Source organism: Giraffa tippelskirchi, chromosome 12 (assembly GCF_054371585.1).
Source record: "Giraffa tippelskirchi isolate mGirTip1 chromosome 12, T2T-mGirTip1v1.2.pri, whole genome shotgun sequence".
NCBI lineage: Eukaryota > Metazoa > Chordata > Mammalia > Artiodactyla > Giraffidae > Giraffa > Giraffa tippelskirchi.
The window spans coordinates 712,982-740,981 of record NC_137286.1 but is presented as its reverse complement, the minus strand read 5'-3'; the positions used below and the strand labels follow the sequence as shown (position 1 = coordinate 740,981).

Sequence of the window (28,000 nt, the reverse complement as noted above, 5' to 3'; positions counted from 1 at the left end):
GCTCCCACCCCGTGGCCCGGTACCTGGGCTCCGTGGACTACAGGTACAACAACTTCTTCCAGGACCTGGCCTGGAGGGACCTGTTCAACAAGCTGGAGGCGCAGAGCGCGGGTGAGACCCGGGCGCGCCCCGCACCGCCCCGCACCGCCCCGCACCGCCCCGCACCGCCCCGCACCGCCCCGCACCGCCCCGCACCGCCCCGCACCGCCCCGCACCGCCCCCCACCCCCGGCTCCGCCCGCGCCCGCCACCTCCCCCGCCCCGCCCCGCCCCGCGCCCCCTCCGCTGGCCCCGCGCCCTCTCCGCCCCGCGTCCCCCCCAACCCCGGCTCCACGACTCTCCCTGCCCCCTCCGCTGGCCCCGCCTGCTCTCCCACCCACGCCCGCCCCGCGCCCCGCCCCGCAGGTAGACACCACGCCCCCACTCCGCGTCCCCGCCCTGCTGCCCAGCCCATCACACCTTTGAAAGTTGAGTGGTTTGATGCGCTCTGAGACACAATTTGTATTGGGCCTGAGCGCCAGGCAGGTAGCTGGGGTGGCGGGCGTGGCCAGTGGGGTCTGGGCCAGGATGTTTCTGTTTGCCCGTGAGCCGCAAAGCTCTTTGGTGAGCGGCCCCCGGGAGGGCTTTTCAGGATTTGGCGAGGCCTCACTGCCCTCCCCAGGACCCTGTGAGGTTGGCGGCCAGAGGAACCCCTCAGCCATGCCCAGCCTGGCCGCCTGGACTCGGGGTGCTGGGTTGCCCCATGCCCACGGACCCTTCCTGGTCTTCTCCTGCAGTGCAGGACACGCCGGACATAGTGTCAAGAATCACACAGTACATTTCCGGGGCCAACTGCGCCCACCAGCTACCCATCGCGGAGGCCATGCTGACCTACAAGCAGAAGAGGTACTTTCTGGGGCCCGGGCAGGCATGGGGTGGAGACCGCCGTACCTCTGCAGTCTTGGCCAGGCGGCCTGTGTCCTCACTGTCCCAGCTCCTTGGGTCACTCACGGGCCCACAGGATGGAAAGAGACCTGGGGTGAGAGAAGCCCCCGCTTTCCTGACCACTGCTCCCTCTTCTGATGCAAATCGGAGTTAGGATTAGCTGGTCCATTTTTCTTTCTCTTTGCATGCACTGGGATTTCCTGTAATTGGAGTTACAAGAGCAGCGGTCCCAGTGCTGGCCCCAGCAGGGACCTGCCTCCTCCAGCCTGGGCACACACTCCTCAACAGCGGGTCTCCAGCGGGAGACCCGGTCCTCACCCTGCCCAGTGCAGGAGGGTGGTCAGGGGCTGTGGGCTGATGCCCGCTTGCACGGGGTGGGGCCTCGTGCAATCTGAGGGGGTCGGGCGGTCCCCTCGCCTGGCCGTGAACAGAGGCGCAGTCGGGGTTGCAGGAAGAGGCAGACCGCAGCCAGTCTGAGAAGCTCAGCTGCCCTGCCCCCGGCTTGAGGGACCGCCCAGCAGGTGCCTCACCGCTCCTGAGCGCTTAACAGCGTCCTGTCTCTCTTTTTGGCGGCTCTCTGAAAAGGAGAAAGAACTTTCATTTTGACTTTACCCTCAGGTACCGCTGTCCTTGGGTCTGGCCCCCTTCCGACCACTGGCTGGTCTTTAGGGCTGTTTAGCAGTGTCAGCAGGTGGGGTGGTCCTCAGGTCTCCGTACGGGGGTCAGGAGGGGCGGCCTCCCTCAGGCAGGCTGCTGGTGCTGCCCGCTGCCCGAGCCAGCTGCCCGATCCCTCTTGGGCACCCACCCAGCCTCAGGGACAAAGTCTACCGCCTGGCAGCATTTCAGTCCCGAGTTCGGGTTAGGAAGTGGCTGGCTGAACTCCTCCGAGTTGCATCTCGGAAGCCTGGCAGTGCCACCCTTCACTTAGCCGCAGGGACTGGTTCCACCCCGTGAGCCACCAAGCGCTGGCACCACTCGGTGTGGGCTTTGCTCCCAGTACCCACTGCCAGCAGCCAGGGGAGCAGCTTGGGACAGTTTCCCAGCACACTTTTGGGGTTTATCTGGATGCTCTGTTTGACTGTATGTCGGAGCCGAGCCCCAGATGGCCCTGCCTGCCAGGTGTCCGGCACTGGGTCCCTCGGGGCGCTGCTCTGCCTGAATCTCAGGGCATTTGCTCTGGGAAAGCCCCGGGGCAGTCCTTGGGTCCCAGGCCGCCTCTGTGCTAGGCCCTGGGATGGATCAGGAGGAGGGGTGTGAGTCCGTTCAACTGTCCTGCTAAACAAGCCTCAGGGTCTAGAGAAAGACCAGCCGTGGTGTGCCCTCTGACCCTGGGCTGTCCTGTGGGCCTGCGCCCGCTCCCCTCCCCGCCCATCCCCATTAGCTGCGCCGGGAGTGCAGCCTGCTTTGCTGCCTGGGCCGCAGCATCTGTCTGTGCCAGGGTGGGGTCCTGTGAGCCGCGCCTGGGGCCGGGGCCTGGGAGACCCCGAGTCTCCTCTGTGCTCAGCCCCCACCCCCGCGTTACAGTGGTGACACCGGCCCCGGGGAGGGGGGTTTCCCGATGTCTCAACTGGAGCCCCGTGAAGGCCAGTGTGCCATCCAGGCTCAGAGCTCGGGGCTGGAAGGGCAGCGGGCCAGCCTTTGTCTGCAGTGGCACAGAACAGGCTGCTGCCCACCTGGAGGGGTCAGGAGAGCCAGGAGAGGGTGGGCAGCGGGCACGGTTGTCCCGGGCTTCCTCCAGCCCAGCCCCGTGAGGGCACCTGCAGGGAGGCTCCCGTCTGCTCAGCACCAGCTCCCGGCCTGAGGTCAGACCCATCAGTGGTCCTCCCAGGCAACTGTGCAGGCTGCCCAGCACTCCCACCCTGACCTCTTGGCCAGTGTGGGCTCCCCTCAGCTCCTGTGCCACCGATGCCACACGCAGGCGCACAGTACCCCCCCCCCGCAGGTCTCACGAGCCGTGCCCAGGGGCCTTGGCACGGAGCTGTGGGCTCAAGCCGTAGGAGTCCTGATCTCTGTCCCTGCCAGGAACACGCATGCCCTCTACACGCAGGGTCCAGGGTGAGGGGTCTCGATGGAAGCCGGTGTCACCCCCGTCTCGTGGGCACATGCGTGCTGGATGTTGTCTGCATGGCCCAGGAGCACAGCTTGGCTTTGACGCTTGTGTTGTGGGGTCTCCAAGCACCCCCTCCTTGGGGCCCTTGTTTGTCTGCCTCCCTGTGTGCCGATCGTGGAGGGGGTGGGTGTGTGTGGCAGGCAGTGGCTCGCCGAGGTGGGGGCCTTGTGGGTCGAAGGCCCCTGTGCACTGAGCCAGGGACCCCCCGACGTCCTGCCTCCTCGCATGCAGGAGGAGGTCTAGGCACAAGATTTGTGTGGTTTCGTTACGTGAACCAGAATGAAGGGAAGTTTTGTTTTTCAACCGTTTTTTCTTAAAATGGGAAGAAAACCTGGGAATTTGGTCATTTTTAGTTGGAGGGACTGAATCTGTAGGTTCTTTCATTCAAACTCATTTGCCAGGTCTTTTGTAGAGAAGGGGTGGGTGGTGCTGGGTGTGGGGGGGTGATGCTGGATGAGGGGTTGGGTGGTTCATGGATGCCCACGTCCAGAGGTGCCCAGGGGAGGGTGGCTCCTGCCAGCTGCAGTCCCCTCACATGGGTGGCGTGCTGGGCACGGGGCAGCACCTCCTGCCAGGACCAGGACCTGCATTCTGTACTGACCCCTGGGCCAGGGGCGCTTGTCCAGCTGGTGACCACACTTCATGGGGGCACCCCTAGCCCCAGGTCTCCATCCGCCACAGGGACAGGGAGGGGAGAGCCTCCTGCCAAGCTCTGGTGACCTGGGGCTCCTGGTCCCGAGAGCTGCTGCCCAGGGAGCTGGCTGAGCTGGGTCTGGGTCCCCACCGCCAGGCCTGCTTGGTGCAGAGGCTTCTCCCTGGGTGACACCCCTGGGCTGCTGCCCTGTGGACTGCCCTGCAGAAGAGTCGCTCTGTAACTTCACGCTCCGGTTTGGGGGGATGGCCCGGAGAGGATGTCGGCCCAGCAAGCAGGGGAGGGGGCACCCGTCTTCTCTGCGGCTGGGGCAGGGACCACACAAGGCCCAGGACCAGTCTTGCCCTGGGGAGGGACGCGGAGGCCAGAAGGGGGTGCTCTCCCAGCCACGGGTGGAGCCCAGGCCAAGGTTGACCCTGGGGGGGCGGTGGGTAGGCACCAGCTGAGCTACAGGACCAGCCCTGGCCCGGGAGGAGGGGCTAGAAGAGATGCCCCCACCCAGGCCCAGAGACCCTGGGAGCCTTCCTCGCCAGCGGTCGTGACAGGTGGTCCTGGAAGGGCTGGGCTCTGCAGAGCCTGTGGGTGGCGTACGGCAGCACGCCCCCAGAGCCTCAGCCTCGCCCTCAGGCGGCTCTTGGGATATCGTTCTGTTAGAGCCCATGTTCTCCCACCTCCCCACGAAGGTCTTAGTCCTAGAAATGCCCCCCCCCACCGTGGGCACTAACTTCATCCAGACTGTTGGGGGAAAATGTCAGCCTGATGGGACGGTCACCCCCACCCCCCGGGAGGCGGCCCCGGCTGCTCCAGGGGCGTCCTGGGGCCACAGGCAGCGAGCCCTCTCCTGAGGCCCGGGGGGCCAGCAGAGCAGCTCCAGTCTGGGCTGGCTGCCTGCACGCCAGGCGCCCGGGAGGGAGGAGCGGATGGCCATCGGGCTGCCCCGCGGTCCTCTGGACCTTGTGCAGAGATGCGTTCAGTGTCCCTGCAGGTCGGTGGGAGGGTAGGAGTGAATCCGGGTGGCCGGGCACTGCAGAGGCAGCCCCGCCCCCTCAGGGAGGCTGACTGTGTGTTTCCCTGTCTCAGCCCTGACGAGGAGTCCTCCCAGAAGTTCATTCCCTTCGTCGGGGTGAGTACCACCCAGGCGGCCGTCGCCTTGCCCGCCGTCCTGCCGCCCAGCTGCTCCGCTGACATGATCAGCGTGTCATCGTGTTCACGTTACACGGTCCAGAACCTTCTTCAGTTGGAGCTGACGACTTGCCTTCGCATCCCTCCCGCCCTAAAGCCTCTTTCCTGCGTTGAGTGGGGAGTGAGTCCAGGCACTGCTAGGACTGGACACGTGGAAGCAGGCGGCCCGCCTGAGGGCGAGGGGCCGGTTCTCAGCTCTGTCCTGGGCAGCGGGGGTCAGCATCAGGCTCAGCTCTTAAGGAGCCACCCAGGACAGGCCCCTCCTGGGGTCTGGGGCACAGGGCTCCCTCTGTCCTCTGGGAGCCTCAGGGCAGGCTTGGTTGGCTGGAGCGTGGCCCGTAAGTTGGAAGGTTTTACTTTGTCCCACGGCCAAGGAGCCAGGGCTGCCGCCCAACAGTGGCCCCACCGTGGTCTCCAGCCAGGGCATCTGCTGGGAGAGCTGCGCAGCTGCCAGGCATGCGGCAGGGCCTCTAGGCCACGCTCGTTCTGCTCAGGTGATGGGTGGCTGCTGGCCCTGCTGGGAGGGAGCTCATCCGGAGCTGTCCTGTGGAAGCTGCCGTGGTGACCAGAGGGCCTGTCCTGTTGGCTGCACGTGAGGCACCGCTGTGTGGCCAAGGCCTGGGTCGTTGTCATGATCTCTGTCACTCGACACAGCTCCCACCCTGGTCGGCGTGGGCCAGGGCCCCCAGCAGCCCATGGGGACTTGGCGCAAGCCCTGCGGCCACCTTGGAGCCCTGCTGGGCCAGGCTCCCTCGCTCCAGCACCTGACTCACCACCCCCTGTGCCTGGCCAGTCTCATGGGCACGTGTTTTGCTGAGGCCAGGGTGTGGGACCTGAGAGGTTCACTCGTGGGGAGAGGGTCCCCCTCCTGCCGGAGGCCATATGCGTCCTGAACGCTGGTCACAAGTCAGGGCCAGGCCAGGGGCCGGCCGGCAGCCCAGGGCCTGTGCCTTCACCCCAGCAGTGCAGGATGGCCAGAGCAGGCTGTGTCTCAAGGGCGTCTCCCAAACATACCACCTGCAGAGGGAGGGTCCTTCATCAGGGCCTGTGGCACGGCTGACCACGCGGACAGTGGCTCCCCTGAGCCCAGCTCTGCCCCTCGGACTGAGGAGCTGGGACCCGGCTCGGCCCTGGGAGTTCCAGGGGGCGGGGGGGCATGGCGAGTGGGCAGCTGCAGGGAACAGGTCCCTACCCCGGTCTGGAGCCCCCCTCAGCAGCGTCCTGTTGCCTCCTAGGTGGTGAAGGTGGGGATAGTGGAGCCGTCTTCGGCCACGTCAGGTGACTGCGCTCTCCAAGCCCAGGGCTGGGATTGGGGGGCGGGGCGGGGCGGGGATGGGAGGCGGTGGACGGCAGCCCCCCGGTGCTCCTCTTCTGCAGGACTTGTGTTCACCAGGAAGGGGCCTCCATTGTCCCTGGAGGCCTGACAGCTCCTGCTTAGCTTTGGGGGAGGGAGGATCCTCCAGCTTCCCACATGTGTTCCCCCAGCCCACAGCTGGCTGGCCTCCCTGCCACGTCTGGGTCCAGAGGGCTGCGAGCTGCCCGGGCAGAGCCGTGGGGGAGCTCAGCGCGGCCCCCAACTCCTCCCCTAAGGTGACTCAGATGATGCGGCCCCCTCGGGCTCCAGCGTGCTCTCGTCCACCCCGCCGTCCACGTCTCCTGCGGCCAAGGAGGCCTCGCCCACCCCACCCTCCTCCCCATCAGTGAGCGGAGGCCTGTCCTCCCCCAGGTAAACGCAGCCATGCGGGCGGCTCCCCCACCCCTGGAAGTGCTGCCCCCAGCACAGTGAGGATTGGGCTGAGAACCAGGTGGTTCCTTCGGGTCCCTGACCACACCCCAGGGTGCCAGGAAGCAGAGGGTCAGGGTGGCCTTGCGGGGGACACAGTGGTGTTGACAAGGGCTCACTCAGATAAGTGAGAGGGGGTGCCCTACTGTTCAGTCTTGGCCTGGCGTCTCCCCACCGGGCCCCCTGCATTCCTGGGGCCGGAACTACAGGGTCTATAAATATAGGGTGCTCTGGACACAGGGGCTTTTGGAAACTTGGATGTGAGTAGCAGGCCTGGGATACAGTGGGTGTGGTTATTGGCAGCCCGTCTCGGGTGCCCTCAGGGCTCTCCCGAGCAGAACCCACCCAGACAGGACTGCCACAGGGTCGGGGAGGCTGACGGTAGGACGCCCTGGGGCCTGCAGCTATGAGGGGCGGCTGGCCTGGGTCCTCCAGACAGAGGTGGTCCCCGAGGTCGGGCAGCACAGGCACCAGAGGGCACCCGTTCGCCCATGCCGGCCCGGGGTGCTGCCGTTCCCCGCTGAGGACAGAGGGGTGAGCCTCCCTCGTCTTTCACAGCCAGGGCGTCGGCGCTGAGCTCATGGGGCTGCAGGTGGATTACTGGACAGCAGCTCAGCCCGCAGACAGGAAGAGAGACGCGGAGAAGAAGGACTCGCCCACCACCAAAAACACACTCAAGTGCACCTTCCGGTCTCTCCAGGTCAGCAGGCTGCCCAGCAGCGGCGAGGCCGCGGCCACGCCCACCATGTCCATGACCGTGGTCACCAAGGAGAAGAACAAGAAGGGTGAGGTGGGGAGGCGGGCTGACTGTTGGGGCGGAGGGGCCGCCGCGCAGGCCCCGAGGGTGCCGTAGGCCTGGGGGCCGCTTCGTTCCCACACCCCTGGGCAAGGGCCTGCTGGCGGGCGGGTGGTGGCGGTCAGGGGCAGCGTGGAAGGAGGGCCAGAGGAGTGGGGTCCAGGGCCGGCAGAGCCTACGCTCCGCGCTGCCCCCGGCCTTGAAGGAGCAGCGGGAGCACAGCACGGCCCCCTTTCCTCCTAGTGATGTTTTTGCCCAAGAAAACCAAGGACAAGGACGTGGAGTCCAAAAGCCAGTGCATTGAGGGCATCAGCCGCCTGATCTGCACGGCCAAGCACCAGCAGAACATGCTGCGGGGTGAGCGGAGGCGCCCTCGCGGGCGGGGGGCGGGGCGGGGCCGCTTCTGGAGGCTCACCTCCGGAAATGCTTGTTTGGCTGTGATGTCAAGTTACGTAGTCTGAGCTCGGAGGACACTTGGGAGAGCCCACTTGTGTGTGTGGAGTGGCTTTTCAATTCTGAGAAATAGTTTCTCAGTCGTTTTTTGCTTTATCTCAGAATTTTTATAGGCGATATTCAGTGACTGAGTGCTTGAGAACACGGAGCGCTCGAGGCCTCTCTTTTCCATGGGCTCGGGTCTGACCACAGTGGCCCAGAACCAGCCTTTCTCGGTTGATTTTCTGGCTTAAGTGGAGGGTGTTTCAAACCCTGTCTGCAGACCCCTCCGAGGCAGACAGGCTGCGGACACCAGCTCCCCTGAGGTGGCTGGGGAGAGGCTTTCCAGCCATGGGGAGGGAGTAGGGGCAGGCGGCAAGAAGGCCAGGAGGGGAGCTGGGGGTCCCAGACCTCCTCCCGCAGGGCCGGTGAGAACCAGCGAGTTCCCGGGAGCCTGGGGGTCCCCACGGGTGTCAGCCCCCCTCCAGCCTTGTTCTCGGCCGCGGCCTGGAGCAGGGGGCAGGCAGAACAGACGGCCTTGTCCCCACAGTCCTCATCGACGGCGTAGAGTGGAACGATGTCAAGTTCTTCCAGCTGGCGGCCCAGTGGTCCTCCCACGTCAAGCACTTCCCCATCTGCATCTTCGGACACTCCAAGTCCACCTTCTAGCCCCGCCTGCCGGGGCGCCGTGCCAGTTCCCACCCTGCAGCCCCACGATGGCCGCGGCCGGGAGGGCCCAGCTGCTTTTCTGTTCACATTTCAGTTTACCACAGAGACAGACCCTTAAAACCCCAGAGAGAGACAGTCTTAAGTATGAACGCGCTCACAACCTGGAGACTAACGGGGCGGCCCCCACCGGGAGCCCGTAACTGCCCTGCTTATTAACCAGAATGTCCCGGCGGGGGTGGGAGGGCAGGCGGGATCACGGAAGGTGTGTTTTGGCCTCAGGACTTCCCCCACCACCCAGTCCCCCCAACAAGAAGGGTTCTTGCCTTCGTGTCCTGTCCTTTCTGAAAGCCAGGACTACTCTGCTTCCTCAGGGAGCGGGGGTCCTGCGGGTGGCCCCGTGGACCCCAGGCTGCCTGTGCCCAGGCAGCGAGCTGGGGGGCCAGGGGCCAGAGGCCAGCCTTCTGTCAGGGACGTCCTGAGCGGAACACAGAGGCCAGTCAGCCCCGCCCTGGGCACCCCCTGCCGCCCACCAGCCGAGAGGGGCCCCAGCGCCGCCCACTCTGGATCCCAGTGAACTCCAGCCGCCGGGGGCAGTGGAGGTTTTATAGTAGCGGATATTTTTAATGCTTTTAAATACATGTTATAATGTAGCTGCCAAACAGACGTTGCTCTTCTGAAGTCCCAGCAGCCCCTGAAGACTGAGGCAGAGCCAGCTGCGCTGCCCCGGTCCCAGCCCCCGCTTCCTGCGTCCTTCCCTGCCCCGAGGCACCACTTTGCTTCTGCGAGTCATCCTGCCCCCAATGGTTGCCTCCTCAGCTCCACCGCCTGCCCCCACCCTGTCCCCGCCTGCCGACTGGGGGTGTCTGGGCCTGGCAGGTGTCTGTCACCTGCACCACTAATGTGGCCAGTGAGGCTCAGGCAAGTGGCCAAACCATAGGGGCTTGATCCCCGTTGGAGCCATCAGTGCAGCTGTGGCCCCGCCTGTCTAGGCTAGGCTCCTCAGAGCAAGAGATTTGGGGTTTGGGTCCCCAGGGAGGTGGGGCACCCTGCCCTCCCCCTCCCTGTGCAGTAGGCAGTGGGTCTCCTGATCCAAGGCCGGGGTCCCTTCCAGTCCTCCTGCTCTGCCCCAGCCCTGCCCCCCAAGATTCCACAGGAAGAGCCCACCAGCTCTGCCTGGCCACTGTGGCTGCAGGCCTGGGGTGGCCCACCCAGGGGCTCTGAGCCCCGTTTTCTAGGGCTGAGAACCACACAGGCTGCGCTCAGACAAACAGTGCCAAACGCCAGACAGGCTGCGGGTCTTCCCTGCTCTGTTGGAGAACAGGACTCCAACAGCTCATGGCATGGAAGGGTCCCACTCGGGGGTGGAGGACGGTCCATTTTTCTTATCTGTGACCTACCTGCTTACCTCCTCCCCCAGGTGGCTGTACAGGGTCTGAGTGTCCATGGCCAAGAGCCTTGGGCCTGGCAGGCGGACAGATCTGAGCATGCCCTTGGACCAGGGGCCCTACCCCTCCCTGGGAAGGACCTCGGTGAGGGTGTAGGCCACTGAGCCGAGGACCCTGTGGCTACACCCAGCGGCTGCCTGGGACCCGTGAGTTTCCGTGCCCTCATTCTCACCCTGGCTTCAGGGTCCGGGGTACTGCTCCTTGAGTTTCCCTTTTAGAGGTCACACTCAAAGGAGGTGTGGCTGACACGCCCTTGACTTAGCTTTCCAGCTGCAGAGCTAGTTTTAGAGGAAGGGGCCCAAAAGGGCTGTCCCGTCCCACCCAGCTGTGAGCTGTCCTTGTACCCACAAGGAGAAGACACCCAGCACCTCCACCTTGGGCCGGCCACACTGTTCCTGGGCCCTGGAGGTCATACAGACAGCCCCCAGCCACCATGACTCACTTAAGAGACCCGGGCTCTGCTCACGCCGGTGCCTCGGTTTCCCCATCATCTGATTGGGGACAGTCAACACTTCCCCCGCCTACCTCATGGAGCTGTTTTGAGGACACAGATAAAAGCACTTTGTCCCTTGAAGGAAGATGACTCAGAAGCCAAAGCGGCCTGTGACTGAGGTGCAGCCGTGAGCACATGGAGGGCAGTGTGGGGGCAGCTTGTGAGGAACGCAGGGCCCAGACCGTGACCCCCAGGACAGGAGCAGGGCCCAGACCGTGACCCCCAGGACAGGAGCAGCCCCTGCAGAGCAGGGGTTCTCAGCCCACTGGGTGACCAGAGGTCACTGGGACTCAAAGGCTAAGCCACTCGTCACCTTCGGGCAAGGCCAGGCTCCTCATGGGCCTGTGGCACAGTATGGGTAGGCTCCACCCTCACCCAGGCCAGATGGGAGGTCAGCTCCAGCCCTGTATCCAGGCCACTGCTTTCTCCTTGTGTTAAGTCCCCAGGGTCACCGTCTCCTCAGGGCACACGGGCCAGTATCCCGAGTGTCAGGGCCACAGCTCAGGGAGGAGAGGGGCGGCAGGATTAGAGCGGCCAGGGCCAGTTGTGCTGCGCTGTCCTCACTGGCAGATACCGAGACCTGCCTGGCCTTCGTCCCAGGACGCGTTCCTCACGACAAGACTGTGCCACTTGCTCCCAAAGGCCAGCTGCCGGACCCCTACACGTGTCCCTCCATCCCCTTCTAGAAACCCCTCCTGTCCTGCGGCGGAGAGGAAGCTGCGTTCCTGGTAGGGGCCTGAGGGGCCGGGCTTGGGGGCCCGTTCCCTGGGGTCTGACCCTGCAGGCCAAGGGGTGCCGCTGTGCGTTCCTGCAGACCCCGTCCAGTTCTTTGTGCGTTGTTTGGGTTCTAGGATGTACGTGTTGCTAGCTTTTTTTTTTTTTTTTTTTTTTAATGGAAAACAGGATTCATGTAAATAGCGTTTTTGGAAACAGATTCTAATCTGTCACATATGTGACCACGTGGACTATTTTAAGGTGCTGATGCGACACTAATAAACCCGGGAGCGCTCCCAGGCCCTCCCTCGCCTGCTGTGTGATTCCTCTCGAGCAGCCTCGCCCCTCCATCCGTCCAGGTGCGGGCGCAGCCCGGTGTCCAGGCACCGCGGGCCGACCTCCCAAGGGCCCCACACGCCGCGGGGACCCAAGGGGGCCGCGGCTCGGGGCGCGGACAACTGGGGGCATCTCCGAGTCGTGCCCCTCCGAGCAACGCGGGGCCGGGACTCCTCGCGGTCCCGAGACGAAGCTCCGGGTCATGGACGCCGGGGCGGGACTGGGTCCGCGTGGACAGCGGAAGCCCGGGCGGCCCCTGGCGACTGACGTCAGGGCGCAGGCGCGCGACGTGCCGGAAGCGGAAGCGGCCGGGCGGAACGTGTCGAGCGGAAGTTTCCTTAGGCTCGGCTCCGCCTTCTCGGGCCTTCTGGAACCGCTGTGGGCCCCACCCTCTGACCCGCCCGCCACAGTAGGCCCGCCCCCAGGGGGGCCGCCCCTCCCCCCCTCTTCCCCTCCCCCGCGTGCCCTCACTGTACCCAGCGCGCCCACCCATCCCCCGCCCCTGCCCACAGCTTGTGTACCCCGCCATCTGTGTACCCCACTTCTCCCCGTCTTCGTGCCCCTGGTGTGTCCCGCGCCTCCCCGACGGCCGCTGCACCCCATGACTCCCCTTGACTCTCTGTCCTGTCCCCTGACCCCTGCCCTGCCAGCCCTCAGCGGAGTGGAGACGGGCGGGCTGCCGTCTGCTGTGGCCCCTTCACGCGTGGTCGTACAGGTGAAGGGCACGGATCCTGGGCCCTGGGGTGTGGCCGGGCGTCGAGGTGAGGTCATAGGGGTCCGGAAGAACCAGGCGGGGAGAGCTGCGGGGGGCCCCTTCTTTCTCCCCTGGTCATTCTGCCCGCAGGCAGAGTCCCGAGAAGCTGCTCATCCGAGGAGCTGGAGCCACGGTGGGAGAGGGGGCGTTCCTGGGGGAGCCTGAGGGGGGCAGGGGCAGGGCTGTGGCTGCAGCTGCCCTGGCCTGGGGTCACCGTATGGAGAAAAATGGATGCAGGAGCAGGGGGACTCAGGACACTCAAGGGGGTGGACCCTGTTGGGACTCACGGGCTGAGGCCCACCCAGCACTGTCTGTCCAATGGCTGGAAGCTGAGCCCAGCAGACCCTAATGTGACCTTCCTTTGCCTGAGGGGCCCAGGTAGCTGTGGGGACCTCGCCCCAGAGGTGCAGGCCAGCCGCCCAGGGGGCTGCAGATGGAGAGCAGGGAGTGTTCACTTAAGGCTCTCCTAAGGAAGAAGGCAGAGTTGCAGCCTTCCCAGGAGAAGGGGCAGCTCTCGGGGCCACCAAACCCAGCGATGGCCTGGGGCCTGCCAGGTGCCCAGAGCAGCAGTCAGCAGGAGCCGCAGACTCAGGACTGGGTAAGCTGGAGGGGGCTCCTCTCTGGAAACCTGGGTCCTGGCGGGGGAGTGTGGGTGGAGGGGGGGCCTCTGGAGCTGGGGGAGGGCCAGAGAGCATCTGGTAACAAGCAGGTACTGGACTGGGGGCCATGCAGAGTGTCGGCATTCTCTCCCCCAGAGCCCTGGGTGGGCACCAAGGTGAGCGCGCCCCTTCCAGCCTCCCACAGCTGTGGGCAGTCCACCTCTACCGGCCACCCCAACCCCGGGTGCCGCCAGGTGGAGGGAGCCCCCGGTCAGGGGAGACTCTGCCCACAGCCTGGACGGTGTCCTACTGACCAGGTAGGCGGGCAGTCAGCAGGAGACTTGTCAACCAAAGTCATGACGGAAACGTTCCTGGAGGCCCTGCTTGATGCTGGCCCTGGTGTGGAGGAACCCCTGTCTCACCCTAGCTGGCCGGGTGGGCTGCTGTCCGGTCACCGTGCAACCCCGAGTGCACAGGCCATAGCTCCCCTGGCCCCGGGGCAGCTTCACAAGCAAAGGAAGCCAGGCTCCCAGAAGTTCTGGACCATTCCCTGTGCATCAGGGTCAAAGCCAGGCCTGAGGGATCCGGGCTGAGGCAGGCTAGGCTCAGTGGAGTTTGTGCAGCCCTGTGCTTGGACCCGTCTGCGGGGATGTCTGCAAGGTCCCGGGTTTCTGTGGAAAGGTGGTGTAGGAGGGAAGCGGGCTCTGGCTGCCCTACCAGCTGCACGCCTGTCCGAAGCCAGCTGCCGCTTGGCTTCCGTGAAGCCAGCCTGTCAGGACAGGCCATCCAAGACATAAATATACAAGTGTGTCACCTGTCCGGGCGAGGGCTCCTTGGGAGGGGCCGGGGGTTGGGGGGGGCTTCCGTCTGGACGGGGGACCTGCAGACGGAGGGGCCGGGCGACGCCTGGACAGGGGTGATCTGCTGCATTTGTACTTCCAAGGGGTGGGGTTGCCTGTGGGTGAGGGGTGCATGGGGACGAGGCCAGGAGGTGGGAGGTGGCACAGCGGAGGGGGTCCTTGGGGAGGCAGAGAAGAGGTGCAGACCTCTCTCCTCAGACTGCCTGGTTTCTGACTTGGGGGCAGGGAGTCCTTCAGGGTCCCCCAACCGTGGTCGCCCTGTCGTACCCTCCTGCCTCTTCCCTCTACTGCTCCCAGCCCTCGGGCAGTGTCAGCCGTTGGCCGTGGCCTTGCTGGGTACGCTCGGTCACTCTGACTGGCCTGCTGTGTCCATCCTCTGTGTCTCTCCCTGCTGTGCCCTCGGCAGGGAAGTTCTTCCTCCAGTCTCCCCACGTCTGCACCTCGTCATCTTTTAGGGACGAGTCCGGCTGACAGAAGTCGGCCCCCCAGTCCCTTCTTCCCCGGCCTTCCCAACCTGAGCCCACGAGAGCCCCCTTCCCCCGCCCGTGCCGTGGGGACACGTGCTTACAGGGTGGCCTCCTCAGGCTGAGGCCCAGGTCTGAGGAGACAGTCCCTCCCCCAGCGAGGGTCCCCAGACAGAGGGCCCCGCACAGAGGGCCAGGCACACCTGTGCCCGTCTGCCTTCTGGCAGGCCCGCCGACATGGCTGCAGAGGACCCTGAGAAGGGCAAGAATGCACGGCACAGAATTGGGCGGGAGGACTGGCCCACAGGAGATGGCGACCCCTTTCCAGTGAGTGGCCATGGGGTGGGCAGAGCAGAGGGCTCAGCTCCCAGCTGCGTGCTAGGGGGTGGCCGAAACAGGCAGCTGCCCAAGCTGCCACGCCCCAGCCCGCCCCTGCTGCTATCAACTCTTAGTCCCCATGGTAAACGCAAGTGAACAGCCGAGGGCACCAGACATTCTGAGAAGATCTCTATCGTGAAAGAGAGCAAGACACCTGGAAAACAAAGGAGTCGGAAGAGCCACAGTGCCAGGCAGGTCGGAGCAAAGCTGGAGATGGGTCACCGTCCCCAGTGTGGCCTGCACTGTCTCAGAAGCGTTGGCCCAGCAGCTGAGCCGGGGGACAGGGAGCATGAACCCTGGGGGGGGAGCTGGCACCAGCACCGTGGGAGACACGTGACTGAGCCCCGTCGGTGCAGGGGATGCGCCAGAGCCCGTCCACAGCAGAGCGTCCGGGAAGGGGGTGCAGATGACCGCTCGGAAATCAGCAGCCCTTACAGACAGATGCTGGGAGATGAATGAGTGAAAAAGGCACATTTGACAACTGGAATAAACTTAACAGGAAATAACGCAAACCTGTTTGAAACTTTAAAACACCACAAAGCATTACCAACAGACTTGGCAATGGGAAGACACCATGTTCTTGGAGAGCATGACTCACTGGCACAGAGGGTTCACCCCCAGCGTCTCACAGCCCAGTCTCAGTGATGGTACAAACTGGTACACACACATCGTCCCTTTCTTCACTTGGGCAAATGGAAGAATAAACATAGGTGTAGCTCTAACAGGTGTGAACTCATATCACAGAACTTCAATTATCAAACTATAGTGTCCTGTCATGTGAGGCGTAACAGCAGAGCCGAACAGGAAATCTAGAAACTTACTCAAATGCATACAGACACTTAGTGTAAACTGAAGATGGCATCTCAAACCCGTGTGGGGAGGGGGGTGGGATGCGGGATCTTAGTCCCCTGACCTGGGGTAGGACTTGTGGCCCCTGAAGTGGAACCATGGTGTCTTAACCACTGGGCTGCCAGGGAAGTCCCATGGACTTTTTGGTAAATGTTGAGACGGTGTGTAGCTGTCTGGAAGAAAGTAACTTGTAGTCATACCTCTCACTGAGTACCAGGATGGAGGTGTCAGAGTTTTAAATATAGAAAAATAAAACCATAAAAGTGCTAGGGACTTCCCTGGAGGTCCAGTGGTTAAGACTCTGTGCTCCCAATGCAGGGGGCCCGGGTTTGATCCCTGGTCAGGGAACTAGATCCCACATGCTGCAACTAAGACCCAGCGCAGCCAAATAAATAAAAATAATTTTTTTTAAGTGGTAGAAGAAACTCTGGGCACATCCCTCTTTGGCCGTGGAGTGTCACTCGCCCAGCTGTGTCCGACTCTGTGCGACCCCATCGACTGTAGCCCTCCAGGTTCATCTGTCCATGCAATTCTCCAGGCAAGAAGACGAATGGGTAGCTATTCTCTTCCCCAGGGGATCTTCCTCACCCAGAGATCGAACTTGATTCTCCTACATTGCAGGCAGATTCTTTACCATCTGAGCCACCAGGGAAGCCTATGGCCATGGCAGTAGGGGTAACCTTTCTAACCAAGCCCTTGCGACCCCATGGACTGCAGCATAGCAGGCTCCTCTGTCCTCTACTAGATCTCCTGGAGTTCGCTCAGGTCCATGTCCACTGAGTCAGTGATGGCATCCAACCATCTCACCCTGTGTCCCCTCTCCTCCTCCTGCCCTCAGTCTTTCCCAGCATCAGGGGACTCAGCCTTCTCCAGCACCATAGTTTGAAAGCATCAGTTCTTCGGTATTCAGCCTTCTTTATGGACCAGCTCTTAAATCCGTGCATGACTACTGGAAAAACCGTAGCTTTGACTCTCTGGATCTTTGTCAGCATAGTGATGTCTCTGCTTTGTAATACATTGTCTAAGTTTGTCAGAGATTTCCTTCCAAGGAGCAAGCATCTTTGAATTTCCTGGCTGCGGTCACCGTCAACACTGATTTTGGAGCCCAAGGAAATAAAATCTGTCACTGCTTCCACTGTTTCCCCTTCTATTTGCCATGAAGTGATGAGATCAGATGCCATGATCTTAGTTTTTTGCATGTTGAGTTTCAGGCCAGCTTTTAAACTCTTTCACCCTCATCAAGAGACTCTTTAGTTCCTCTTCACTTTCTGCCATTAGAGTGGTATCATCTGCATATCTGAGGTTAATACTTTTCCTGACAATCTTGATTCCAGCTTGTGATTCACCTAGCCTGGCATTTTGCATGATGTACTCTGCATATAAATTAAAGAACTCCTAAAACCCAACAACAACAAAAAACCAAGAACTTGGCTCAAAAACCGCCAAAGGGCTTGAATAGACACATCTCCAAGGATGCACAGATGGTCAGCAAGTGCATGAAAAAATGCTCAGCATCATTAGTCCCAGGGCAGCGCGAATCAGAACCGCAGTGAGACGCCGCCTCAGTCTTGTTAGGACGGCTATAATGGTTCTAGAAGAGAACAAGTGCTGGGTAAGAGTGTGGAGAAGCTGAAACCTTGTGCTGGAGGGCTGTGAGATGATGCGGCCGATGGAGTTTCCTCAGACAGCGGAGCCCAGAGTGTGCTGCGACCCAGCAATTCCAATTCTGGGTAAATAGCCGAAAAAAATCCGAGGCAGAGAAACAAACAGATACTTGTGTATCCACGTTCCCAGGGGGATGCACTGGAGAATAACCAAAACCTAGAAGCAACCCCATTGTCCGTGGACAGATGCAGGTAGAGCGGGCATAGCTCAGCCCTCACAGGGAGGACACCGTGACATGTGACGCGACATGAGTGGCCTTGAGGGCACGATGCTGAGTGGGATGAGCGGACATAGGATGGACTCGGTAGGGCCCCCTCACGGGCTCCCTCGAGGTGTCAGATTCAGAGAAAGAAAGACGAGGGGGCGGGGGCTGGGGGAGGGGTAGGAGGGAGTGTTTGATGGGGACAGAGTCTTGGTTTGGGGAGATGGAAAGTCCTGGACATCTTGTTGGTGACGGTTGCACAACAGTTTGGATGTGCTTATGCCAGTGAGCTGTACACTTAAAAATGTTCAAAGTGGTTGATTTTGTGTTATGTGCATTTTATCACGGTAAAAAACAAACAAAACATAAAGGGAGGGAAAGAAGAGGGGCGAGAGGTCATCTGAAGGTGCATAGTGTAGCCTAGCAGTCTGCAGGGGGCAGGGTGAAGCCAAAGAAGCGCCCCCAGGCCCAGAGGTGGAGCTTCCCGGAGTCTGTTGCCGCCCAGGAGGAAGGGCCGGTAAATGGGCTGGCCCCGGGGAGTTAACTGAGGACACAGCCCAGCAAATCAGATAAATGGTGGGCGTGGAATTAGGGCTGGAGGCCGAAGGGACAAGAGAGAGGCTGAGTGAGGCCGAGCTGGCCCTGCAGGGCTCAGGGCCAGTCTGGGCTGGACAGATGCCCTGGGCAGCCAGGGCCAGCAGGTTGCACAGGAAACAGCATGACCACGAGGAAGCCCCAAGTCCGTCCCTGTCCCAACACCCCCACCAGACGAAGGACTGGCGTGAGGCTCAGAGGGCGCCTGACACAGTGGACAGCAAGCGGACTGTGGGCACACACGTGCATACACAGCACACACATGTCCGCAAGAGAGGCAGACGGCCCCCAGGATGCACAGGCCTTTCACAGAAAGGAAACGAGAAGATGCTTGATATCAGGGAAATGAATGGGATTGATGAATGTACGAGAGGCCGGAGTGTTGGCCAAGACACGCGGGGAGCCGGCGCCCCTCAGGCGAGAGAGCCCCGAGGCGGCCCAGGCGGGGCCTGAAGAAGGCCAGACGCCCGCTGCCCCGCAGGTCCCTTCCCAGAGCGGGGGTGGTTCAGGTGAGGGCTCCCGTGGCTCCCGTGGCACAAGCACAGCGGTGCCAGTCGCAGGACGAGCCCCGGGAGCCCACTGGAGCTCTCTGGAAAGCCTCAGGGGGAGCAGCGCGGGGAGCACTCTGTGCTCGAGGCTCCTGTCGGGCAGCCCGGCCTCGCGTGGTGTTTGGGCTCGTCGAGGAGCCTGCCCGGGACCAGATCAACACCGTTTGTTTCTTGGGGGAAAGACTGGGAGCAAGTATGGCCCTGTTCATTTTGGATCATGGATTCCTGGGTTTTAAAATATACTTTGCTGTGCATGTTCTCAAGTGGTTACCATCCCGGTTTTGAACTAAACGCGTGCCTGAGGCCAGGCTGGGGTGGGACAGCCCTTCCACTGGCAGGGCCTGGCGTGCGAGGCCTCCCTGTGATGGACACTGCCCTCCCCTCGCCTGTGGCGACTCAGGTGCCCCAAGCACAGCCGAGGCCAGTGGGACCCGAAACCCCGGGGGCGGCACCACGCATAGGGTGGTGGGCATCACTGTGGAGTCTTGCCACGTGGGGAGCATAATGGAGACCCTGAACCCTGATGATCTGAATCCATGTTACAGAGGGGTTTTCAGAACCCTGAAGAGACTAACAGCAAAGGAAATTCTAAAGTGGGCCCGGATCTTCCCTAATGAGGGTTCGTGGATAGGTGTCCCCACGCCCAAGAAGCGAGTCCTCTGCGTCGACGTGGTCCACGCAGCCCAGAGCATCACCCTGGCACCCATGCTGGCTGATGAGGAGGGGAAAGGAGAGGAGCAATACCCTCTTGCCGAGGCATAGGTTGAAAAGTCCAGAAGTAAATCCAACCACGCAGCAAACTCCGCGACCACGGAGGGTAGCCCATGCAGGACCGCAGGGCCTCCATTCTCCGCAGCCCTGCTCCCAGCGCCCAGGAGGCTGCACGGCACATAGCGGGTGCTGAGTGAGCATGTACTGAATAAACAAACTCGCGTGAATTCAAGAAAATTGTATCCTATGGATGAAGTGATTGGAAATGTCCTAATTATGTTCACTGAGCTTCCCTGGTGGTCTAGTGGTTAAGGCTCTGCATTTCACTGCAGGAGGCGAGGGTTTGGCCCCTGGCTGGGGACCTAAGACCCCGCACGCCCGCAGTGTGGCCAGAAAGGTTTTTTTTTTAAAGTAAAAAATATTTTCTTCATTAGCAAAAGGAGGATCACATGATTATTTCAATGCATGTAGAAAAATAATGTTGATATAGTCCAGTCTCTTTCCTTGGGAAAAAAATATAAAAAGCTATTGACTCTTAATAGGTAGGAAGAAATGGACATTTCTGTAACCTGGTGAAGGGGAGCCAGAGAGCCCACAGCGGTCATGTTTCCCAAAGCGGCAGCTCGGCCGTCCCTGTGATGCCACTGAGACAGCGCACGGGGCCTGCGCCAAAGTCAGGGAAGTGAAAGGGGCCACGAAGACCCACCGAGAAAAGGTAAGCAGTCGCTGGTTTGTCCTTCTTCACTTCCTAAGTCGTCTCTGACTCTCTGCGACCCCGTGGACTGCAGCACGCCAGGCTTCCCTGTCCTTCACCACCTCCCGGAGCTTGCTCAACCTCGTGTCCGTCAAGTCGGTGATGCCATCCGACCATCTCGTCCTCTGTCACCCGCCCCCCCGCCATCCTCCTGCCTTCAGTCTCTCCCAGCATCAGGGTGTCTTCCAGTGAGTCAGCTCTTTGCATCAGGCGGCCAAAGGGTTGGAGCAGTCACTATTTGTAGCCAATATACTATCTACCTAGAAAGTCCACGCAGGCCAATTCAAATAAAAGATCACTAATCAAGAAGGCTGGATATATGATCACCATTCAAAGCTTACTAGTTTCCAATACACTAAAAATAACCAACCAGGAAATGTACTAGAAAGGAGGATCCATTCACTTTAGCAACAGGAACTAGGATTTGTAAATCCCAGGAATAAATCTTCTTGTTCTTGTTCGATGCCCACACAAAGGACACTGTAAAATGTGGCTCAACAGCAGAGAACTCCTAAGGGGAAGTTGTACCATGTCACTGAGTGGGAAGATTTAATGTTTTAAACCTGCCAGACCGCCCCAAAATAAAAAATTCAGGACAATCCTAACTTAAAAAAACAGTTTTCATGAATCTTGAAAATTGTATCTCAGAGGTATGTAGTGTTTCTGGCAGTGTATTAGGTATCTGCTGCTGCATAACGAAAATCTCCAGGATCCAGCAGCTTCAGTTGGTTGAGTTCAGTCACTCAGTTGTGTCCAACTCTGCAACCCCGTGGACGGCAGCACTCCGGGCTTCCCTGTCCATCACCAACTCCTGGAGCTTGCTCAGACTCATGTCCATCGAGTCGGTGATGCCATCCAACCATCTCATCCTTTCCAGCATCAGTAACTTAGAACAGTAATAAATATTCTCATCCTAGTTTTCTATAGGTCAGGAAACTGGGAGTTGCTTAGTTGGGTGGCTTTGCCTCAGGGCCTCTTGTGAGATTATTCCAAGATGCCAGTGAGAGCTGCAGTCACCAGGAAGCTTGAGAAAGGCTGGAGAAGGTGCCTCCCTGGTCTGGCTGGCAAGTCAGTGTCCTTGATCCCTGGTGCTGGCTGAGCGGCCCGTGGAGGCCCGGGCAAGCTGGAATCACCAGACTAGGAAGTGAGCCGCCTCTGGGCAAGTGGAGGGGACGTGGGCTAGAAACAGCACCCGACCGAGCCAGAGGGAGGGGGCAGAGAAAGGCCCTGGCATGGGCAAGGCCAGCCAAGCCGCAGACACAGCGGCAGGAGGGGCGGCAGATTAACTCGAGCCAGAGGCAGCCGTTGTCAGAGTGGGCTGAAAACAACCCGCCCCCCACCCCTGACCCACACAGAAGGGTGCAGAGAGGAGTCTGGAATACTCTCACTGGTGGGAGGAGGCAGGCCGTCCACGGTCTGCGTTAGTTCAGAGGCACTTCCCTGCTAGGCTTGTCCAGTGACCACGGGCTCCGGGGTCAGGGCGGGCCGGAGGGAAAGGAGCAGAGGGCAGGGTGCCCGTGTGAGGGGCTCCCTTTATTCAGGGCTCAGGAATGTGCCAAAGGAAACAGTATCATTGCAGAGTAACAACACGATTTGAAAAATGAGAGATTGTAAGTTTTTTCACCTGGAACAGAAACTAGGCAAGAGTTTTAAAACAGGAGAGCAGGGCCTGGCTCGCCTGCTCTGAGCAGAGAGCATCGTGTGGCGCTGGGACGGAAGCTGGCCAGGAGGCCCGCAGCCTGCACAGACCGTCCAGAAACGGACCCCGGGTTGAATCTGGGAGTTTAATTTCCCAGTGGGGAACACACTTTTCAATGAATAGTATTGGGGTGACCGGCCATGCATCTCGAAGATCCCCCGACTCGTCAGACACACACAAACACAGGAGCTGCAAGTTAAAACCAAACACAGAAGCGCTGGGAGAGTGGGAGCCGCGTGCAGAGTCCACAGGGGAAACGGCCAGCTTAGGCCAGACCCATAAAGAAGAACCCCACAAACCTGACTGCTGTGTTTAAGGCTGCTACAAAGACACAATGGTGTAGAGGATGGTCTTGGAAAAATACCTGTAACATTTAGAACATCCAAATGTTTACCAACCAAACCTGTGAAGAGATGCTTAAGAGCAAAGAGAAGACAGTTTTTAAAACTGAGGAGAAAAGTATACTGAGTCTGCGGACATACGTAGTCATAAAGAAGGAACGGGGACTGCCCTGGGGGTCCAGTGGCTAAGACTGCACGCTCCCAGTGCAGGGGGCCAGGTTCGATCCCCGGCCAGGGAACCATTAATGGATCCCACAGGCCACAGCTAAGGCTGGGCACAGCCAATATAAATAAATAGAAAAGAAAGGAAACGGGCACTAAACATGGAAAGACGGGCAAAATGACAGTGACGGAGTTGATGACGTGAGAAAAAGTCGTTCTGTTTTAACGGTTTTTCCGAGAACCAGTTTCCGGTCGCTGTCCACGGTTTTGTCTACTTTACTCACCAGTCTCCCTAATTCTGCTTTAAACTTCCAGAGAGCCTCTTTCGCTGTGTTTTCCTCGCTTCTTGAATTATTTGCTCAGTCCCTTGTTCCAGGGCTTTTTTCTAATTTTCCGGCATTTAAAGCTGCCCTGTGTCTTCAGAGGCAGCTTTGGCCTCCTCGTGGCTGGCGGGAGTCCTCGTCTCCTCCTGAGAATCGGGGTTCCCTTCCGCTCTGGCTTCCGTGATGGTTTCGTCGGGCCCACGAGGGGGTCTGTTCTGCCCGCGGCCTGGAGCTTGGCCGCTGTTCGTGACGGTTCGCCTGTCGGTGAGCACGTGGGGTCCCATGGTGCTGTCAGGTCGCCCCACTTAATAACGTCAGTCTCTGCTTGTAAAACTGCGCGCCACTCTCCTTAGCCCACTGGAGCACAGGGGTGAGCAGAGCCGCCTGCCAGGCCCTGAGGCCTCTCTGCAGGTCCTCCTTCCCCGGACGCCGCTCGCGTCTGCTCCCCAGCGACCCTGGCCCGGAGCTGAACGTGGGCAGTTTCCCTCCACCGTCCAGCATCACCTCTCAGACAGCTTCTGTGTGTCCCTGGAGGTGACGATGGCGGCCTCCCGTGCCTTCTCTGCGTCTTCTGCGCGGTGATTATGGATCCCTCCCAGACTTCCAGCACAGCTGTGACCCTTGTCTCACCAAGGACCCGGCGCCCCAGGTCTGGGTGTCCCGCTCCCCCGCCTCTGAGCCTCCCTGTCCCTGAGGCGGGACCCTGCCTGGCGCCCCCAGGCTCTGGGTCTCCCTCCAGCCAGTGGGCGGGAGCCCCTGCCCGCCTCTGGGAGCTCCTCAGAAGGCCCCGCAGGGAGCTCCTCAGAAGGCCCCTCAGGTACTCAATTCCGCCTGGATGGTCCTGAAGCTGTTTTCTGCCTGCACGCTTGAGGGACACCTGGGTAGGTGACCCTTCTAGCGGGAAGCCGTCTTCCTTCAGGGTTTTGCGGCCGTGGGCTCTCTGCCGTCTCGCCCCCGGCAGGTGTTTGAGGCCTGGCCCTGCGGACTCCTCGCCCCAACGTGCGCCCTTCCCTCCTCTGCCTGGTTCTGAGAAGTGCCCGCCTGTCTCCTCTCTCGGCCCTGGGTGAGCCCTTCCAGCCGCAGCCTTGTCCCCTCTGTGTGCACGCATGCGCGCCCGGCCTCTCTGTTCTCTGAAAACTCTTGTTGGCTGTTGGGCCTGCATGACTGATCCTCCCATTTCCCCACGTTTTCTTACCTTGGCTTTTGGGGCTTTGTTGCCGGTCCTGTTGCTACTCTTTGCTCTGATGATGCTCTGTGACAAACGACTCTGAAGTATCCGTGACTCACAACAGCAGACTTCCGTCTGTCTGCTCACAGGCTGAGGTCGGTGGGTTGGTGTGTCCCGTGCCTCCGCCCCCAGAGGTCTCCCTGGGAAGGCTGCGCTTGGGTGGACACACGGTCACAGGAGGCCCCCTCAGGCCGCGTGGGCAACGCACGTGCGCTGCCAGCACCCTCAGACCCACCCCACGTCAGAGGGACCCCCGTGACGCCGCAGTAACGGTGCTGAGGGTGTCGGTCCCAGGAGGGGGGAGATGCGGGCCCGCAGGCCGCCCGCCCATCTTCTGCGGAAGCTTTGATTCTGATGTCACGTTTCTAACATTGAAGAGCTCATCGCTGTGCTCGCAGCAGCCCCGTTTCACACTGCCCGCTTCCTGCCTCACGGGTGCATGGGACCCAGGAGGACGGCAGTAGAGGGGAGGTGGCACGCTTCCCTCCACTCCCGTCGGAGTCTCTCCCGCCCCGACGCCCCGACCGGGGCTGTGTCCTGTGCGTCACATCGGAGGCTTTCTCAGACGGCGTGGGCCGCTCTGTCTGCGCTCAGGAGCGGGGCCCATGCTGGCTGGAGGCTCGGTGTGCGGGGGGCAGCCCCACCAGCAGCCGCGTACTTCGTGGGGTGATCGAGCAGGTTTCTGGCTGCTCTGCGTTGAACGCCCCCGCTCTGTAGGGCTCTTCTCTGGGCTGGGCTTTTTCCCCAGAAAGGACCCCCTCCCCACTCCCAGGTGGAGGGGCCTTAGCCAGGCCGCCAGAGTTCTTGGTGCAGACTGGGAAGAGGAGCCGGGGACTTCGCTTTTTTCTTTTCCTTTTTTTTTTTTTTTTTTTGGCTTAAACAACAGAAATGTTTTGTTTCTCGCAGTCTGGAGGCAGGAAGTTCACAATCTAAGTGTCAGCAGGGCCAGCTCCCCCTGCTGACTGCGCCTGCCCTGGGCCGTCCCCGCTTCCCTCTCCGTGTCCCTCACACTGCCTTCCTTCCGTGTATGCTTCTGGCTCCAAGCGTCCACGCCCGCCACCACATCCTAACCATTCTGAAGTGTACGGTTCAGTAGTGATAAGCATTGGGTTGACCAAGAAGTTCGTTTGGGCTTTTCGTCCCATGGAGAACCCCGAGTGAACGTCTGGGCCGGTCTGCTGTATTCACCTTGCTGTGACGCCTCCAGCAGCTTCCATCCTGCAGATCTGAAACTCTGTCCGGTTAAACTGCACCCGCCCCTCCCCCAGCCCTGGCAGCCACGCTGCGAATCTGGTGACTCCAAGTCGCTCATACGAGCGGGCTACACAGGACCTATGTTCTCTGTTTCCGTGTCTCCAAGGTTCATCTGTGTTGCAGTTGTGCAGAGTGTCTTTCCTTTTCGAGGCTGGATGACACTCCATCGTACGGATGGGCCACACGAGGCTGATTCATTCATCCATTGATGGGCATTTGGGTTGCAGCCACTTTTGGGCTACTGTGAACAATGTGGCTCCGAACAAAAGTGCAGAAATATCTCTTTGAGACTTGGTTTCCATTCCTTTGGATGTATACCCAGAAGTTGGATTGTTGGGTCATATGGTAGTTCTATTTTTAGTTTTTTGAGGAATGGGGACTGAGTTTGTCTTAATCCTCCTTTTATTTTTAGCATGGCACCTACCCCGCCCCCCATGGCACTCCAGAGGGTGACCTCCTGGACCCCGCAGAGAGGCAGCCGGCTGGCCCCTGGCTGGGCGGAGTGGGAGGGGCTCCGGGGCCCTTCAGGGACAGCCCACCAGGGACGTTCTCCAGGGCAGGAGGGGGTGCAGGTCCGCAGGGTGCCTCTCGGCCTGTTCCGTGAGCCTGTGGAGCCCTGAGCATCGTCTCTGTGGGCCTCTCCATGGGCACTTCCGAGGGGCCTGGGAGGAGGCTGACCTTTGGGCCCATCTTTCTCGAGGCACCCGCAGTCTGGCTGCCTGTTATGGGGGCCTCCCCAGAGGGTGGGCCGACTCTGCCCAGCCAGGAACGGGCACGAGTGGAGGGCCACGGCCTCTGCTGTAATGGCCCCCAGCATCCAGGCGGACAACCCACGCACAGGAAAGCGGGGCAGGTGCCGGCCTGGGTGCCCAGGCGCCGAGCCACTGGGCAAAGCCATGCAAGGCCCCAGAGCCATGGGCTGAAGCTCTGCCCGCCCGCCGGCACTGGGGTGGCTGAGCACACCGCCTTTTGTGGGGCGCAGAGGGTTGGCGGGTGCGGGACCCCGGGTGCGGCCGGCGCGGACCCCTGCCCTGTCCCCACAGGTGTGCGAGCCGCAGGACAGCTGGCGCCCGAGCCGCAGCCGCTGGAGCGTCAGCATAGATGAGCGCCGGAGGCTGGCCGTGCTGGGCGGCGGCGACAAGCCGGGCCTCGCGGGGGCTAACCCCTCCTGCAGGGTGCGGGGAAGCGCGGGAGCGCCCGGCCCTGCCCCGTCCCATCCCACCCAGCCCCGCCCCTGACCCCGCCCCTGACCCCGCCCTGCCCCTCACCCCGCCCTCCCCGCAGGACCTCGCGCGGATAGTGGCCCAGCTGGTGTCCGACGACGTGGACAAGGACGTGCTCTTCCCCCACCCGCCGAGGTCCTCCGAGTCCACCAACGCCTTCCAAGCCATCCTGGTCCGGAGCAACCCTTTCTGGCACCACGTGACTCTGGAGGCCCCGGCCTCGAGGTCGCCGCCCTCCTAAGAACCGACTCAGCCCAGTGTCTTGTCTCCTGGCGCCTTTCCTGCGGGTGCTGGGGAGGCGGTCCCTGCGCCCTCCCTGTAACCCTCCAGACAGCCGTGACCAGCCCGAGGATAAGAAAACAGGCCTGGGAGGACGTCTGGCTGCCCCCTCCTCAGGACACTCACCCTTGGAGGTCACCTCTGGTTGGGGTGACTTGCCCCAGCCCAGCCTCCAAGAGGCCACCTGGAGGGTCTGGGGGACAGGGTAGAGTGGCCCTCCAGGATGGCCCCCTGGGCTGCCAGCAGAGGGTGCCCACCCCCAGCAGGGCCATCCTCCTGGGGCCAGCAGCCGCGGATGGGCTGGGAGCGTGTGAGGCTCTAGCAGCTCCCCTTCTGGGCCTGCTTCATGGACAGCTCTTAGCATCCCAGGTGGAAGGGGTCTGGGCTGAGGAGCCTGGGCCCTGTGGTGATTGGGCATCTGCCAGCTGGCAGGCTACAGTCCATAGGGTCACAAAGAGTTGGATACGACTGAAGCGACTGAGCACGCTTGCACGCGGGCAGTGCGTGGAGCAGGAGGTGAGACCGTGCTCTTCCAGCAGGGTGGAGGTTTGGATGTTTGAACGGCTCGGTGCTGGTGCCGCCTGGCCCAGGAGCACCAGGTCCTCGGCAGGCCCACGGGGAGATGATGGGATGGGGAGAAGGCCAGAGGCCACGGGGGCCAGGGTGGCTCCCATACAGAGGGAGGCTTCCTGGAGGAGGTGGCGCTATCCCTTCTCTGCACAGGGAGCTCATAGGTGGACAAGGGCCCAGGAGGCAGGGTGGGCAGAGGGCCTGGGGGTAGCTGTGAGGAGCTGGCCCTGGCCTGCCATGGTGTCTGCCTTTGCCTCAAGTTTGGGGGTGGACAGGAGTCTTCTGAGCTGCAGGTGACAGTGACATGGGGCTGCATTTGGGGAGACCAGGCTGGCAGCAACAGGAGGTGGGAGGAGGGGGAGCAGCGAGGGGGCCACAGGAGCCCAGCCCTGGGGCGGCAGGAGGCCGGCATCGGGCGGATCATCTCCTGCACTTGGTGACTGACTGAGAGCTAGGGGCTGACGGCGCAGTGGGTGGGAGGGGGGCTTTGGGCAAAACGACGTGGCCCACCCCACTCCCAGGCCCAGGATGTGGGTAGTGCCCAAGTTCTGGCCTCGCTCGCTCGGAGAGCCGGCTGCTGAGATGACCCTACCTGCCCATCCCGGCTTCCTGCTCTGCTTTACCTTAAGGCTCAGGACGGGTTCCTCCTCCAGGAAGCCGTCCAGGATCACACAGCTGGCCCCCCCCAGGCCACAGTCTCTGAGGTCCCCTGAGTGTACTCTTGTTACAGACCTGTGGGTTTCTCAGAATCCCCGGGTGAGTGGAGGGGCCCAGGGATTGTGGGGGTGGTGAGTGGGACTAGGAGAGTGTCCTAAGAGGTGGGAGAGGAGTGGGGTGAGGTCTAGGCAGGGCTCCGGGGGGCCTCATGACTCTCCCCCTGGTCCTCAAGGACCCCTGATAAAGTGGGGGGTAGGGGTCAGGGGCCAGAACCCACTCTGGGCCAGTCCCCATGCTCGTCGGGGGGACTCCCTCCAGCCCATGCTGAAGTGTCAGCAGTTAAGACAGAGG

The 28,000-nt window shown here is 61.5% G+C and overlaps 2 protein-coding genes and 1 long non-coding RNA gene across 33 annotated transcripts in view; 2 read left to right on the top strand and 1 right to left on the bottom strand.

The window, feature by feature from the left end:
* Window positions 1–11,505, top strand: part of PACS2 (phosphofurin acidic cluster sorting protein 2) — a 63,267-nt gene extending 51,762 nt beyond the window's left edge. For 9 of the 22 annotated variants that reach the window (XM_081551169.1, XM_081551168.1, XM_081551172.1 and 6 more), the window contains 8 exons: window positions 1–111; window positions 776–884; window positions 4,766–4,808; window positions 6,103–6,145; window positions 6,458–6,593; window positions 7,209–7,435; window positions 7,690–7,803; window positions 8,429–11,505. In XM_081551169.1, the coding sequence (XP_081407295.1) occupies window positions 1–111; window positions 776–884; window positions 4,766–4,808; window positions 6,103–6,145; window positions 6,458–6,593; window positions 7,209–7,435; window positions 7,690–7,803; window positions 8,429–8,547 (902 nt within the window). In that variant the 3' untranslated portion in view covers window positions 8,548–11,505. Of the gene's footprint in view, window positions 112–775; window positions 885–1,508; window positions 1,542–4,765; window positions 4,989–6,102; window positions 6,146–6,352; window positions 6,594–7,208; window positions 7,436–7,689; window positions 7,804–8,428 lie in introns of all 22 variants that reach the window. The other 13 variants (XM_081551167.1, XM_081551166.1, XM_081551165.1 and 10 more) reach the window with 6 other exon arrangements.
* Window positions 11,506–11,810: 305 nt separating this feature from the next.
* Window positions 11,811–26,403, top strand: TEX22 (testis expressed 22). 10 transcript variants are annotated; one of them, XM_081551177.1, is made up of 5 exons: window positions 11,811–11,944; window positions 12,186–12,296; window positions 12,668–12,887; window positions 25,964–26,095; window positions 26,205–26,403. In XM_081551177.1, exons 3-5 carry the CDS (start codon window positions 12,723–12,725, stop codon window positions 26,382–26,384), a joined length of 477 nt encoding a protein of 158 aa, XP_081407303.1. In that variant the 5' UTR covers window positions 11,811–11,944; window positions 12,186–12,296; window positions 12,668–12,722; the 3' UTR covers window positions 26,385–26,403. The 10 variants fall into 10 exon arrangements, 9 of the variants coding, with proteins under 9 accessions (XP_081407303.1, XP_081407313.1, XP_081407308.1 ...); XM_081551178.1 differs by having other exon boundaries at window positions 11,846–11,944; window positions 12,186–12,250; XM_081551187.1 differs by lacking the exon at window positions 25,964–26,095.
* Window positions 20,439–23,707, bottom strand: LOC145530236 (uncharacterized). Its single transcript, XR_014071589.1, has 2 exons — window positions 23,634–23,707; window positions 20,439–22,696 (listed from the first exon to the last, which is right to left on the bottom strand). It is a non-coding gene; the product is annotated as an uncharacterized LOC145530236 (long non-coding RNA).
* Window positions 26,404–28,000: the final 1,597 nt, after the last annotated feature.